General features: G+C 35.9%; 1 protein-coding gene across 1 annotated transcript in view; it reads left to right on the forward strand.

Moving 5' to 3' along the window:
- The first annotated feature begins 3,670 nt into the window (after positions 1 to 3,670).
- The window catches only part of LOC110113523 (thylakoid membrane protein TERC, chloroplastic), a 19,290-nt gene continuing 8,936 nt past the window's right edge, over positions 3,671 to 14,024 (forward strand). Inside the window, exons 1-11 of the mRNA XM_020846148.2 lie at positions 3,671 to 3,878; positions 3,981 to 4,061; positions 5,810 to 5,940; positions 6,075 to 6,151; positions 7,075 to 7,162; positions 7,245 to 7,325; positions 7,424 to 7,480; positions 7,938 to 8,019; positions 9,236 to 9,285; positions 9,462 to 9,518; positions 9,604 to 9,682. Coding sequence (XP_020701807.1) covers positions 3,728 to 3,878; positions 3,981 to 4,061; positions 5,810 to 5,940; positions 6,075 to 6,151; positions 7,075 to 7,162; positions 7,245 to 7,325; positions 7,424 to 7,480; positions 7,938 to 8,019; positions 9,236 to 9,285; positions 9,462 to 9,518; positions 9,604 to 9,682 — 934 coding nt within the window. The 5' untranslated portion in view covers positions 3,671 to 3,727. The remainder of the gene's footprint in view (positions 3,879 to 3,980; positions 4,062 to 5,809; positions 5,941 to 6,074; positions 6,152 to 7,074; positions 7,163 to 7,244; positions 7,326 to 7,423; positions 7,481 to 7,937; positions 8,020 to 9,235; positions 9,286 to 9,461; positions 9,519 to 9,603; positions 9,683 to 14,024) is intronic.

The raw sequence follows: 14,024 nt of genomic DNA on the forward strand, positions 1-14,024 counted from the left end.
TGCTTTTGCACTAGACCTTGCCACCACATTTTATTTCTTGCTCCTCCATATAATAAGGTTTCCTCCAATGAATGTGTAGTATCTTGAGGTAGATCATCTATCTAATGGTGATCCTGTATAATTTGCATCAATATATACTTCTGAGATTATTCCACAGCTTCTTCTGAAGAGAATCCTTTTACCTAGGTTCCCCTTAAGGTAGTGTAGTATTCTGTCTACAACTTGCATGTGAGTCTGCTTTGGATTTTGCATGAACATGATGATCATGCTTACAACAAATGTTATATCTAGTATGGTGTGGGAAAGATAGATTAATTTTTCCACAAGTCTATATTAGGATCCTTTATCAATATTTGTATCTTCTTTAGCTTCCACCAATTTTAGATTTGGTTATACTAGTGTTGGTGCTGGTTTACAAGCTAACTTGTTTTTTTTTTAAAGAATATCAGTAATGTATTTTTGTTGTGAAATGAAGATTCATTTACTGGAGTGGGCCGATTTAATTCTAAGAAAATAATCTAATCAACTAAGATCTTTGATATCAAATTCCTTGGCAAGTCATTTCTTCAAAATTACTTTATCTTTTTCGTCATTCCTAGTTAAGATGATATCATCTACATAAACTAATAGAATCGTGACTTCCTCTGAGTTTGAGTGCTTAAATAATAATGTATGGTCCACTTAGCACCGTCGATAACCATTAAGTAACATAACTTTTAGAATTTTCCAAACTAAGCTCTAGGTGACATTTTTAGTCCATATAAAGCCCTTTTTTTTTTAACTTTCACACTTTGTTATCCCCATATTTATCCTTGAATCCTAGTGAAATCTCCATAAATATTTCTTTCTCCAAGTCCCTGTGTAGGAATGCATTTTTGACATCTAATTGTTAGTGAGAGCTGGATTCTCATAGTGTTCATCTTGGCCACTAGTGTAAAAGTTTCCTGGTGGTCAATGTCGTACGTCTGAGTGTATCCTATTGTCACAAATATTTTCTTATACATTTCCAATATACCATCAGCTTTGTATTTCACGAAGAGCACCCATTTTGTAGCCAACTTGTTTTTTTTTTTCTTATTGGTATATTAGTGATCTTCCATGTATTTTTCTTCTCTAGGGCATGCATTTCATCTTTCATGACACTTTTTAAATTTTTATTAGACAAGACCTCAGAAATATGATTAGGAATATGAATATTATTTAGTGGAGCTAAAAGGTCAAGAGGGGCAAGCTTCAAGGACAGTATCAAAAAAATACATCCCAAGCGGCTCAACACTTGGCACACAAATCTCCTCCTATCCGATTGAGGCAGCCTTCAGCCCAATGCAAATCAATCGTCCAAATCCACTCGAACACTCCTGTTTGATCAAGCCTGTATAGGCACATGTAAGGCCTCTAATTCCTCTGGTCTAATCGCAGGAAGGATTGCAGGTCTTGTACTCTTGCTTGTCCCAGCCCTAGACCCTCACGAGAGGGAACTCTCAGCTCTTTCCATACACATGGAGGAGGTCCTATGCTCAACTTCTCTTGCTTCTCCTCAGTCGACTATGGATGTTGTACATGAGAAGAGCCCTCTCGCTCAATCTTTCCTTGGTCTTGGATACACGAAGGAAGCATAATGATCAATATTCCTTAGAATTTCGATAATGAAGGTTGGTAGAAGGACCAATGTTCCTCATAATTCTGATAATGAAGGCCGGTGTGATGAGAATCAATATTCTTTAAAATTCTAGCAATGAAGGTTGGTGGTGGGAACATATATTCCTCAAAATTCCAACAATGAAGAATGGTGGTGGGAACCTATATTTCTCATAATTTTTCCAATGAAGGCTTATGGTGGGAACATGTATAACCAATGAGTGCCAGCTCATTCAGGGTATGATAAAGTGCTTGAAATCTCTATGTAGCCTCATCCTCAATATTTGCAATCGACTACCTACTTAGGTTAAGTAGCACACTTCACCATATGCATGCTTACCAACTCTCCGATCACCTTAAGCATGTAGTGGACCGTAACAATGAACTGCCTTACCCACCAAGAAATCCATATTATTCCCCACCACATGCATCATTTAGGCAACTCCACATATCAAGATCGTTCCATCGGCGAGCTTTGAATACAATGAACCAGCTTCAGTCCAAATCTGGCCGACAAGGTTCTTAATGATGATTTCATCAGTGGTAGTGAAGAAGGCAATAACATGGCTTACGAAGTGACGTTCGTCTGATTTAAGGAATTGATCCCAATGGCAGAGATTTTGGGAGATGTTAACTTCTTTTGCTGTCTAGAAGGAGGCTTTGACTTTCTTGTACATCTCTCAGATCTGAGGGTAGTGGATCAGGAATATGCAAAAGCAGTCAGGATTTGGGGCAAATAGGGGCTCTTTGAGTCGAGGATTTGACGGCATGTACAACAACTCTTCAACTTATTGTTCCTTGCTCGGTTTGACTCCAACACACTCATGAGGATCGACCATCCCCGCTCAGGCACACACACACATAGTTCTTGCATGCTCCCTCTCTTGATCTTCTTCTTCACTTGGTTTGTTCCTTAGGTAGGCAGGCATGAGATTCACACGCAGAAGACCGCAAAGGGGTATCCCTCTCACTTGTTCGACTGCCCTGGATGCACGCAAGCAGGAACAGAGCGCAAGAACTAGCTCTTCCTCTCTCACGCTCTCGTTTTTTAAGAAGAATCGAATGTCTTGCTCTTATACAATGTTAAATTTAGAGAATTGGAGAGGGAAAATAGTTTATTTTATTGCAAAAAAATATCTCTATTTACAGATCTATACAATATATCTTAATAAAAAATAAATAATTATAAAATCATGCAAAATTTCTCTAATATAATCCTTCATAAATCTGCCAATTAGATATGGAAGGAGATTGGTGTAATTCAGGTGAGCCTCCCACATATTCCCATCCTAGATGTTGGATCAAAATGCTAAGGGACAGCTGGGATTTATTAGGTGAGCCTCCCAAGGATTCTCATCCTAACAGTGAGATCATGATGCGAAGGGATGGTTAGGATTTAACAATTTTGTCAATGTTTACTAATCAGAAAATCTCATCAATAACAACACAACCATATGTTAGTTTTGCATGTAATAATGTTTTTGCAATTATGTTGCATGTAATAATGGTCGTGTAATTGCGTTAATTTCATATTAACGATTGACATCGAATGCATTTTACTCTGATGTCTTGGTTGGGAGCTTCCATTATTAACCAAAAAGCCTTTGATTCGAAGCTTGCTATCGCTAGTTGCTTTTATTGTGAATTGCCATCACAACAGTCATCCACCACCACCTCCACTACTATCATGGTTGTTGTGGCCACTAACAACTACCAACACTATGTTAACATCACCTAGCAAAATAGATCATTGATCGTCTTAGTCGTTGGTGCCTGATCACATTGGTGCATAAATCAACTTATAATATATTTAATAATAATAATTGTATATGTATAACCAACGCCCCTTCACTTCAACTAACTAAAAAAAAATCTCATATACACACCAAATAAAAAATAATTAAAGTTTTTTTTTAACGTTGAAAAAAATTTATCTAATGAATTCTTCAAATTAAATTAAATTTATTGTGGCCAAATAACTGTTTAGAAAAATAAATAAAATAATATCCAGGATAATAATATCGCACGACCTGCTACCATTCCTTCTTACTCTGTCTCTCTCCTCGAGTCAGCGTTGGTTGTTCCACAGATGGCTTTTGCCTCTTTAATCCACCGCTCGAGCGTTCAAATTCCTCTGAGATTTGAGTCGGGGAATTCTAGGGCTCGAACTTCCTCGTCGTCATCAATTCAGTTCGCTTATTCTTCTATGCGCCGTGCCGGCTTCTCTTCCACCTTGGACGGTACGCTCGCCTCCAAGTTTCTTTGGTGCCCTAATTTTGAACACATCAATCGAAGCTCAAATTTATTCTGTTCAGTAATCTATTTTCTTTCGATATTGTCAGGCGGAAGATGTTGTCAACACATTTGCTCGAACCGGATGCAATGCTTCAAGGAGACGAGCCAGGAGGACTTCAAACTCGAAGGTTAGGTGAATTATGACGTCATTATATTCAATGTTAGTATTCTAGTGGTTCTTTCTTATATATTTAGTTCCAATTTGGCATTATGTATTATAATTAGTATACAGGGAATAAGTTATTGATTAGCTTAGCTTTTTTGTTGGAGTTTATGTTATTTATTCTATACACATGGTAGTGCCTAAATGTGGTTATATGCATGTGCTATAAGTTTGGATTTTTTTGCAAGTTGTGTACTTCACCAAACGATTGAAACCATTTTGAAGTGTTTACGTGGAACATAGGGACTTCTTAATCTTCAAAATTTACCTTACGAGAGACTGACCGAAATTCACTTTTTAACATGGTGAATAAGGAAATGAATTTGTGGGAAAGACTAGAAATGGTCAATGGAAGTATCATCTATTGAAGATAAATATAGTGGAAAGTTCACTTACGTCGTTCAGTTATTTGAACTATTGAAAATGCACCTATAAGATGGGTGGATGGTATTAATATAAAATACTTAGGAAGTAAGGATTGTAGGCCAAAGGTAGATTCAATAGAATATATCTTAAAGATTGTATAAAATAGGTTTAAGAACTCCTGTAATAATGAACATTGATTGAATGGAGTATGAAGATTCATGAAATTGACTTCAAATAGTTGGAATAAGGCTAATGAAGAAATGATGATGAACTAGGAAATGCATATTTCTTTCCCTGTTACATTTCTCAATTAGGTTACAATTCCAACCTTGTTTCTGTATAAGAACAAATTAGAAATTTAGTTCTTTTTTACAATGATTGTACATGGCCGCCTCTGTTTTAAAGCAACTGCTGTTATGAATTTTTACATTCATGCATATCTTCCTAACTATACTTAATTTATTTGCAAATTTGTATCCTATCTACACTGAATTTCCTTGCAAATTCATTGGTGGTTGTCCAAACAAGAGATGTGTTGGATAACCTCAAGTTTTTGCGAAACTATTGTTTTTACATTTCATGGACCGTTACTTTTTATCTTTCCTTGCTCTTTAAATATTGGATACTATGTAGGGTAATTCTTTGTAATTATTTATCCTCTTCTTCTTTTATGTTTGAATGAAGTAAAATTTTCTTAAAACAAAGGCTTCTTATAGGAGTTCATCTAGAAGTTCTATTTGTAGTTGGACATTTAGTTTAGTGTTATGAACAGTTTGATTAGCCATATATGATTCACTACGTAAGGAAACAATTGTTTTCTTTCAGGAAAAAGTGCATTGAAGTTTCTACCCTCATTTGACTCTAGTCATTGAATGTGCGAGTAGTCATTTTATTGATTAGAAATTCATGGCCATGGGAGATGCTTTATGGAGATCACGTTGATAAGTTACATATTTATGATTATATATATGTTTAAGTTGAAAAAAGAAATGCTACTCCTAAGAACTCTACTTTATAAGATATGAAAGGTGTTTTGGATCATCAACATGTCACATTAGTTCTACACTAAATATCATTGTCCAGCTTTCTTAGATTAAACCGTGAACTGCTAGGAGCTTTTATTGTGCAGTTGGCTCTACTGTGCTAGCTATATATTCCTTATATAATATATATTGTATCTATCTATATTTTAAGTAGCTTAAACAATTTTCTAATTCTTTATTTTCCACTTAATCTGTATGCTTGCTATTGATTCAAATTGTTAAGAACCATCACCAAAACATGTCACAGCTGCAGGTTGCTTACCCTGTTTGAAAATAATCTGATGGTCCAATGGATCTGCTGAAGATTTGCAGATAGGTGGTCATCAATCATGTGATGAAGATGGCAATATTAAAAATGCTGCATCAGATACTTCTTTAGATTGTCAAAATGGAACTATCAATCGACAATCATCCATTAGAACTGTCACTTTTTGTGTAAGTTTTATGTCCTCTTTAATTTTTATTATCCAAGTTATCATTCTTTATGGTTAAACTAGCTTGTTGATTCATCTCATTCTCATGGTCAAAAGTCAAAATTTTCTTCTAATGATATTTATTCTTTTTTGCAGGTGCTAGCAGCTGTTACATTTGGTATTGCTTTAGGGTTAAAGGATGGACATGACAAGGCATCAGAGTATTTTGCAGGGTATGATCTTGGTTCTTGGGTTCTTGCTAATCCTCTTTAACATTCATTTTTTCCTTTTGGTGATATATGGTTCTTAAATGTGATATCAAGTCAGGACATGCTATGCAACATGTAGTCTTTTATGTCATTTGTTACCTAACAACTTCATGTAGGTTTTTTTATTCTGGCTTGTCTTTACCACTCTCCAATCTTTTTTGTTATGAAGCTTCAAGTAGCTTATTTTCTTCGCCTTAAAAACATCCTTTGTCTTTTGTATATTGTTTCAGCCTTAATTGTAAACTTTTCTTTCAACTTGGTTCTCTCTGCCCTTTTTCCCCATTTGGGCCTTATTGCGATATGTGGTAAAGAGGAGGCATGACAGATTGTTCATGTCCTGATTTCCATTGCGATGTGAATCTAGTGCATGAACAATTTCTTCATTCATGTCATGAACAATTTAAAATCAAGTATTTTTATCATTTATTTCCATTCTTCATTCATGTCCTGATTTCCATTGCGATAGAACAATCTCTCTGTCTACATAGCATGTCCTGATTTCCATTTTTCATTTTCCTTTCACCCCAATGGTATCCTTTCTTTCAATTTCCCCAAATAAATTACAGGCTTCATGTGAATCAAGTGCATGAACAATTGACTTGATTTATTCCATGAGTAATTGAGATTCTTTTTCTAGAAACTCGGCCTTTAATCTTGTTGGTCTACTTGTTTATAATTTTTTCAATTAGTTTTGCTCTTCCACTTGTATGTTACAGTAATGTGGTGGTGTTAACTCCTTGGATTGGTGCTGTTTTTTACACTAGCCCTGGGACTTGTTTGGCATCATAGTTTTAACTGAAGAAAGTATTTCATCTTTTATTCTTCTTTATTATTGCAATGCTTTTGTAATGACAACTTAAATCTAATTGTAGTATCATTCCTTACAGCTACATATTGGAACAGAGTTTATCAGTGGACAATCTCTTTGTTTTTATTTTAATTTTCAACTACTTTAAAGTACCAATAGAGTATCAGGTATGATGGATACCGTTCTTGCCTATTTTGCTGGTATCACCTGACAATAACTTATCAATTCCTATTGTCTACTTGCATCCAGAGCCGGGTGCTTTCATATGGCATAGCTGGCGCAATAATATTTCGTGCTATAATTATCCTGCTAGGAATTGCCACCATTCAGGTTCCTTCATAATTAAAAATATCTCCGTTTGGATTCTTCTGCTAACTTCAAAGTTGCTTTTGTCATGCTATACTGTACTAATGGACCTTATACTGTAGAGATTTGAGAGCGTAAATTTACTGCTGGCCTTGATTCTTCTGTTCTCATCATATAAGGTGATCTTTCTTCTTAAATTTTATTAATGGAATTAAGCTGTATGCAGAATGGAAGCCTATTAATGTCCATCCATTTGATAATCATAAAAGGTCTCATTTCATGTTCTTGGAATTGCTATCATTAATCTAATGCGCTCCATATCATAGTATTTCGTACTTTTAAGCTATCCATATGATTGTGAATGTATTTATTCCACTATAATGTTCCTTAAAATTAGGTTGGTTTTTTGTTTTGCTTTGATGAAATATTATGCATTGCCGCATTGGTTTCCTAATTTTTATTTTTAGAGGTTTCCTAATATCTTAATCATGCTTATTTTCTAATATATAATTAAAAACATGAGTGTGTACCTAGATTGTCTATGCTAGTTACATTTCACAATTAACATTTAGTGACTTTAGAACAGTTTTTGATGCAATGTAGTACATTTATTTTTCATTTCATTAATTCAAACAGTTGTTTTTCGCTGAAGAGGAAGATACTGACCTTGCTGATAACTTTATTGTCAGAACATGCCAGAAGTTTATCCCTGTTACTGGTATTTCACTGCAGCCATATCAATATATTTTACCAGTCTTTCCTTAAACATTAAATCTATTTGTTTCATCATGATTGATCTCATCCTAACGGTTTGGGACTAGCTTTATCAATCTTTTTTTTTTCATTTTTTTCTTGTGAGAGCTACATGAATAGATAAAAAAAATCTTCCTTGCACAACTTTTATTATTGTTACTTAGGTCTCTCACTTTTCTTAACATGCCTTTCACATTTATGCTCTCTCACGGTATTACTAGTGCATATTTTACCCTCTATTGTACATGCTCTGAACTCAAAAATATTTTCCATCATGTTATCCTCAATGGGTATTGTTCTTATAATATCTCTTATATAATTGTTTCTCATTTTATCAATTATAATTTTACCTCTCATTTTTGTTAAGTTGTCATTTATACATTCTCAACATGCTTGTTAAGGGCTTCTTTTTTGCCCCACTTTAAGATCCATATAACACAAGCAATCTTACTGCAGTTTTATAAAATTTGCCTCTTTTACATTTTTAAGATATTCTTTAGTTTGTATAGGCATCTCACTATTTTAATTATATTGTAGTTAAAAAAATTATATCTTTATCTATATTACATTCTCTATATAGAAGATTGAAAATTCTTAAATTTATCACATTTTGATATCTGTGTTTGTAGTTGAAAAAAATTCATTTCATTCCTACTAAATTGCATGAAGTATATTAAGTTTTGGTTTGATAAGAATAATCCCCTTATCTTCTAAAATTTACTTGTGCTGTTATAATTTGTCACTTAAAAAAATGTCTCATCTTCCAAAACAATCATTTCAAAATAGTATAAATCAAGCATTTTTTTGTTGATTCCTTTAAAACTTAACTTATTTTGTTCTATTTTAGTACATCTCACTCCAACCAACACCTGAGTGAACTGACATTGTCATGGTGTTGGCTTTTATATAAGTTAATGAGCTACCATTCACAATTGTTTTACTTCCAACTTGGATGGTATTGTACGTGTACTAGTCTCGTTTTATGCTCTTAAAAGCATGAATAATGAGGTTAAGAACTTTTATGCTCATAAGCATGCCTACTTTCTTGTATGTGCAGTTAAAATTTATCCATGTTTTTAACAACTGAATAATATGGATATATCCATGGGTTGCATTTTCATTTTATGTTCTTGTTTTATGACCCTTTTAAACTTTTAACTTCTATTCTGTTTATGTTATAGCTCATTATGATGGTGATCGATTCATAACCTTTGAAGATGGTGTTTGGAAGGTATGTCCCGGAGATTATGCTTTGGAATATGGATTTTAGTTATTATTTTCTTGCCATTATGTTCGATTAAATTGCAATACTTGGTACTTAGCTCCTTTGTAGCTGGCTAGATTGATATATTACAATTTACAATTCTGTTACTTATTTCAAGAAACTGATTATAGACCTATTTATAGGCTACACCCCTACTTCTTACTGTCGCAGTCATTGAGCTTAGTGATATTGCCTTCGCTGTACGTTCTTGAAATCTTTTGTCTTTATATCTTGCTGATTTCTTGTGATCAATTAAGCGGATTTGGATAAATTTGATTTTTTCAGGTCGATTCAATACCAGCAGTTTTTGGGGTTACAAGGGATCCATTCATAGTCTTTTCTTCAAATCTGTTTGCGATTTCAGGTGATTTTGTTATGTTTGGTCATCTTATGCCGTAGTAACCTATTTTAGCTGCACAGATCAATGGCCATGTTTTAATATATGTTTGGTCCATTTTAATACTTGATAACAAAAATTTCAAGGAATTCAATACATTTTTGGCAGTCCAACTTCTATAATGTTTGTTCTGCAAGTTTTTTTAGTGTGGGCTCCGAAAATTCGGCCTCGGCCTCCACTCGTTTTTCTTATTCGGCGAGAGAGTTTTAACGAACTAAGTTCCGAGGTAAATTTTGGAAGGCAGATGGGTTTGTAGATAAGACACTACCCAGAGATTTCGCCCTCATTTGGTGAGGACTTTATGATCTGAGTTCTGGTTTCCTATAGGCGCAAGCCCCTATAGTTAATTACCCCTCCCGATCACGGGAGAGAACTTTCGATTAAGGCTAGTCGTCGATCAGATACGTATAGAAATACGTGCATCTGGCATATAGTAGCAGCATATGGTTTGAGATATTGATAGAAATTGGATTTGGAAATTTGAAATTTGAAAGGTTTGGATATTTTAAAATGAAAATTGCACCATCTTGCACTTAAAGCGGATGGCGGGGGAATGGATGATAGACCCGATCAAGATCCCATGGTTCCGTCGTCCCGGGCCATCGTGGTCCCTGGTCTACTTAGTCAGAGGAGGTAGTCGACCCAACCTGACAGAAGGATCCTTGTCGGCAGCCATGGGTTGCTTCGTCCAAGGGGACCTTATAGACCGGGGTTGAATGTTTGTCTAAGGGAACAAATTTGAATCCACCTTAGCTTACAGAGGGCTTTGTGCCCTATCGATCATATCCTATTGATTCATATCTCAAGGATTTAACGCCATTAAGGAGGGTATTGGCTCTGGCCATAACCGCTATCTGTGGTGCCATTTGACGGCAAAACCACTCGGTTCAGAGGGCCCCGGGTCGTCGTAACCGTTTATCCTGCGGTGGCCATTTGGCGGTCAACCGCCGGTTAGAGGACACGTACCACGTCCTTACTGGCAAGAGATTGTTTGAGAATGGATCCTAATGATATTTTCGACTAGGCATTAGCTCTATGTGAGCTAAAGTAAATTTTAATTTGTCCACCCCAACAAACTGTTGCGGAGGGTGGATGAATTTTGCTTTGAGTGATTGATGGTTTAATTTCAATTTTAAATATCTTGAAATTTGGAATGATTTTTAGATTTTGAGTGGACTTTTGGAGATATTTGAAAATGCCTGAAATTAACCCCTCCGGTTGAGATCATCGTTCAACACGGCCTTCATCGGGGTGTTTGGGAGTCATTTCTTTTTATGGATTGATCCTTGTCAACTCTCTCTATCGGGCTGTCGACAGAGGATCGGGTTTCGTAGGCTTTCATGCCCTTTGATAGTGAACTCCTCATTGTTATAGGCCTTTGAAAGCCTAATATGAATTATTAAGACAATATATCGGTCGTAGCCTATCTGTATATTTGTTTTGAGAGTTCGAACCTTGTCGACCTCCTATTGACCGTATAGGAGGATCGGGTTCGAACTAGAATTCACTTGTCAACCGCCAGCACCTAGAACGTCACGTGTGTACAATAACACGCTCCGTCGGGCCCATGAGCGGGTTAAGAAGATATATATACCCATTAGTGTACCTATGTGCTATACTAAGTTATAGGTGCATGTGCGGGGATATTCTTGGAATAGATGCCTTTTGTCTGCTTGTACGAATGTTGCAGATCCGGTGGCGTGGCATAGCAGCTTCTGGATAGAATTGTTCGCTGCTTCGTACAGGTAGACTGTCGTGCATTATTTGTTGATTTTTATAGGCGGATCATAGTGCACTAACTAATCTCCTGCCTTCATTGTGGATGCTTGTAGATGAATTACTGTGTACATGATAGACCTTCTACAGTCACTTGTGGGCACACTATAATTTCTTCTAACATCTATGATCTTTCGTCAGTGTTCGCACACGGATGTGATAAGAGCTACCATACTTTCTTGCATGAAGATCAAGTTCTTTCTCCCATGACTCTTTTTTTTAACTTAAAGATCCAATTATATACTTACAACAATACATGATGATTTAGGAATATCCGTGGTGATGCTTGTGAATCTACTTTTATTTGCAAGAGGACAATGTATATTTACTCATAGTTTAATATACACAATCAACCTTCCTCATCTTTATATGGTTCAATAAGATGTTCTTTTGCATATATTTGAATGATCACTACTTTTGACATCTCCATCTAGATCTTGTGCTCGTTGCTTCAAGGTTGATTCTTCGAAGTAAATTATGTTTGGAACTTTATTTAGTAACAATCTCTTGCTTGTAGGAGACTGAGATAAAGGCATCTTGGCCTCTAGTAGATTGTAGGGACACTTCAATATTTGCTTATATATGAGTGTGTTCATTCCCCATTTAAGATTTGATTTGATTGAATGTTCAAGCCACCATAATCACATTCAATCCCATGCTCCTGTAGTTCATTTGAGTTTGATCTTTTTCTTTGATGTATCTTCTTGAGTTGGATCATTTTTTGGTGATAGAGATGAGAAGTTTCCTTCTATAAGACTCAAGTAATATATTTTTTTTGTATGAGTTTGAGTTTATTTTGCTTGAGTTCAAGTGCTGCATGACTGTTCAAATCAAGCTCTAATTTGTGTCCTTGTAGTCTTTTTCGGTTCAAGCTCTTGGTATTTGAGTTCAGTTCAAAATTCATTGCCACAATTCTCCTTTTGAGTTCAAATATAGTTCATGCTTATATGTTTGAAATTCAAGTCCAAAATTTTTACCTTCAAGTCAAATGCTCGGTTCTTGCAACTTAGCTTCTTTAAGCTCGAAGTCCTTTGTTCAAATTCAACTTGAAATTCAAGCCATTTCATGATTCACTTAAGTTGCTAGTTTAGGTTAAAAGTAAAATTAATATGATTTTGGTCCAACTTAAGCTTCAAGTCTAGGTCCACAAATGCAAGTATCAATTTGAAGTACAAGTTTAAGTGTCCAAACATAGTGTTCAAAAGTTCTTAGATTTCAATCCAAATTTCGGCAAGCCCTCGCGGCGTCTCCCCCCGTTTAGGAGAAAAACCAAAGAGGCAATCCTCCCTCGACGCTACGATGAGGCGGCTTAAGGTAAGGTGTCAAAAAGACACAGCGGTCGCAAATGAAATTTTTTTTATCCCCGCTGCTACGTGAGATTTAAGGTTTTTTGTTTGTTATCATAAGAAGAACAGGTGTTATAAAGAACACATGAAATTCCCCCCTCTACACCACGGTGGGCGTTCGGGGTACTTAATAAAAATAAAAAAACACATTTTTTTATCTCCTTCGCCGCAAGCGGTCGCACCGGTTTCCCACCCTAAACGCACTTGAGCGGCCTCGGGGGTTTGCCGGCTCGTTGCATAGCTTGAAGAGGGATTCTTGAATCGTCGCGAGCATCGCACATGGTTTCCCACCCAAACGCTATCGGTGAGCGCCTCGGGGTTTGCCGGTTCGTTGCAGAGCGTCGAGAAAGAATCGTTATTATATATATATATATATTATAGGATATATATATATATATTAAAAAAACCTTAAATTAATTAATATTTAAATTGAATTAATCATAATTAATATCATTAACAATAATTAACTAAAAACAATAATTAATATGATCAATCTTATAATTAGAAAATTATTTTTAATTAATTATAAGTTAAAAATAAATAAATTATAATTAACTAATTAATTAAAATTAATTACTATAATGCAAATTAATATAGTTAAATATAAAAATTATCATGTTTTATGTATTAATATATATATATATAATATATATTAATATAATAACTAATTACATGATTAGCAATAAAATAAACTAAGTATAATAATAAAGAAATACTAAACTTATATCTAATTGCTGGTTGGAGCAGAGCAAGAGGGAATCGGGTATGGGGTTGGATCGGTGCAAAGATTTGCTTGCTAAGTCGGATCCGGGATGGGGAAGATGGTGAGGACGTCGCATGGGAGGTTCGGCCGGAGCTTGGAGGTATGGGTAGGGTAAGTGCTCTCTCTCTCTCTCTCTCTCTCTCTCTCATCCTCTAAGACCGAAAGCAGCAAGGGGCGTCGGGTGGAGGAGAAAGAGGCTGCGGGGATATAGGAGAAGGTGGAATCCGCCTTGGGCCTTTCGGCTTAGTGAGGTTCGGAGAGGGCAGACGAGGTGGCGTGTCGAGTTTGGAGCGTGGAGAGTGGTGCCAGGGGTTTCGGTCGGGATGTGGAAGGTCGGAGCAGAGGGGGTTTCGGTCAGAAGATGAGGAGGTCGGGTTGGAGCGTGGATGCTTACAGGGAAAGGAGAGGAAGTAGCGGGAGAGAG

This window comes from Dendrobium catenatum, unplaced genomic scaffold, assembly GCF_001605985.2.
Source record: "Dendrobium catenatum unplaced genomic scaffold, ASM160598v2 fragScaff_scaffold_1721, whole genome shotgun sequence".
Lineage (NCBI taxonomy): Eukaryota > Viridiplantae > Streptophyta > Magnoliopsida > Asparagales > Orchidaceae > Dendrobium > Dendrobium catenatum.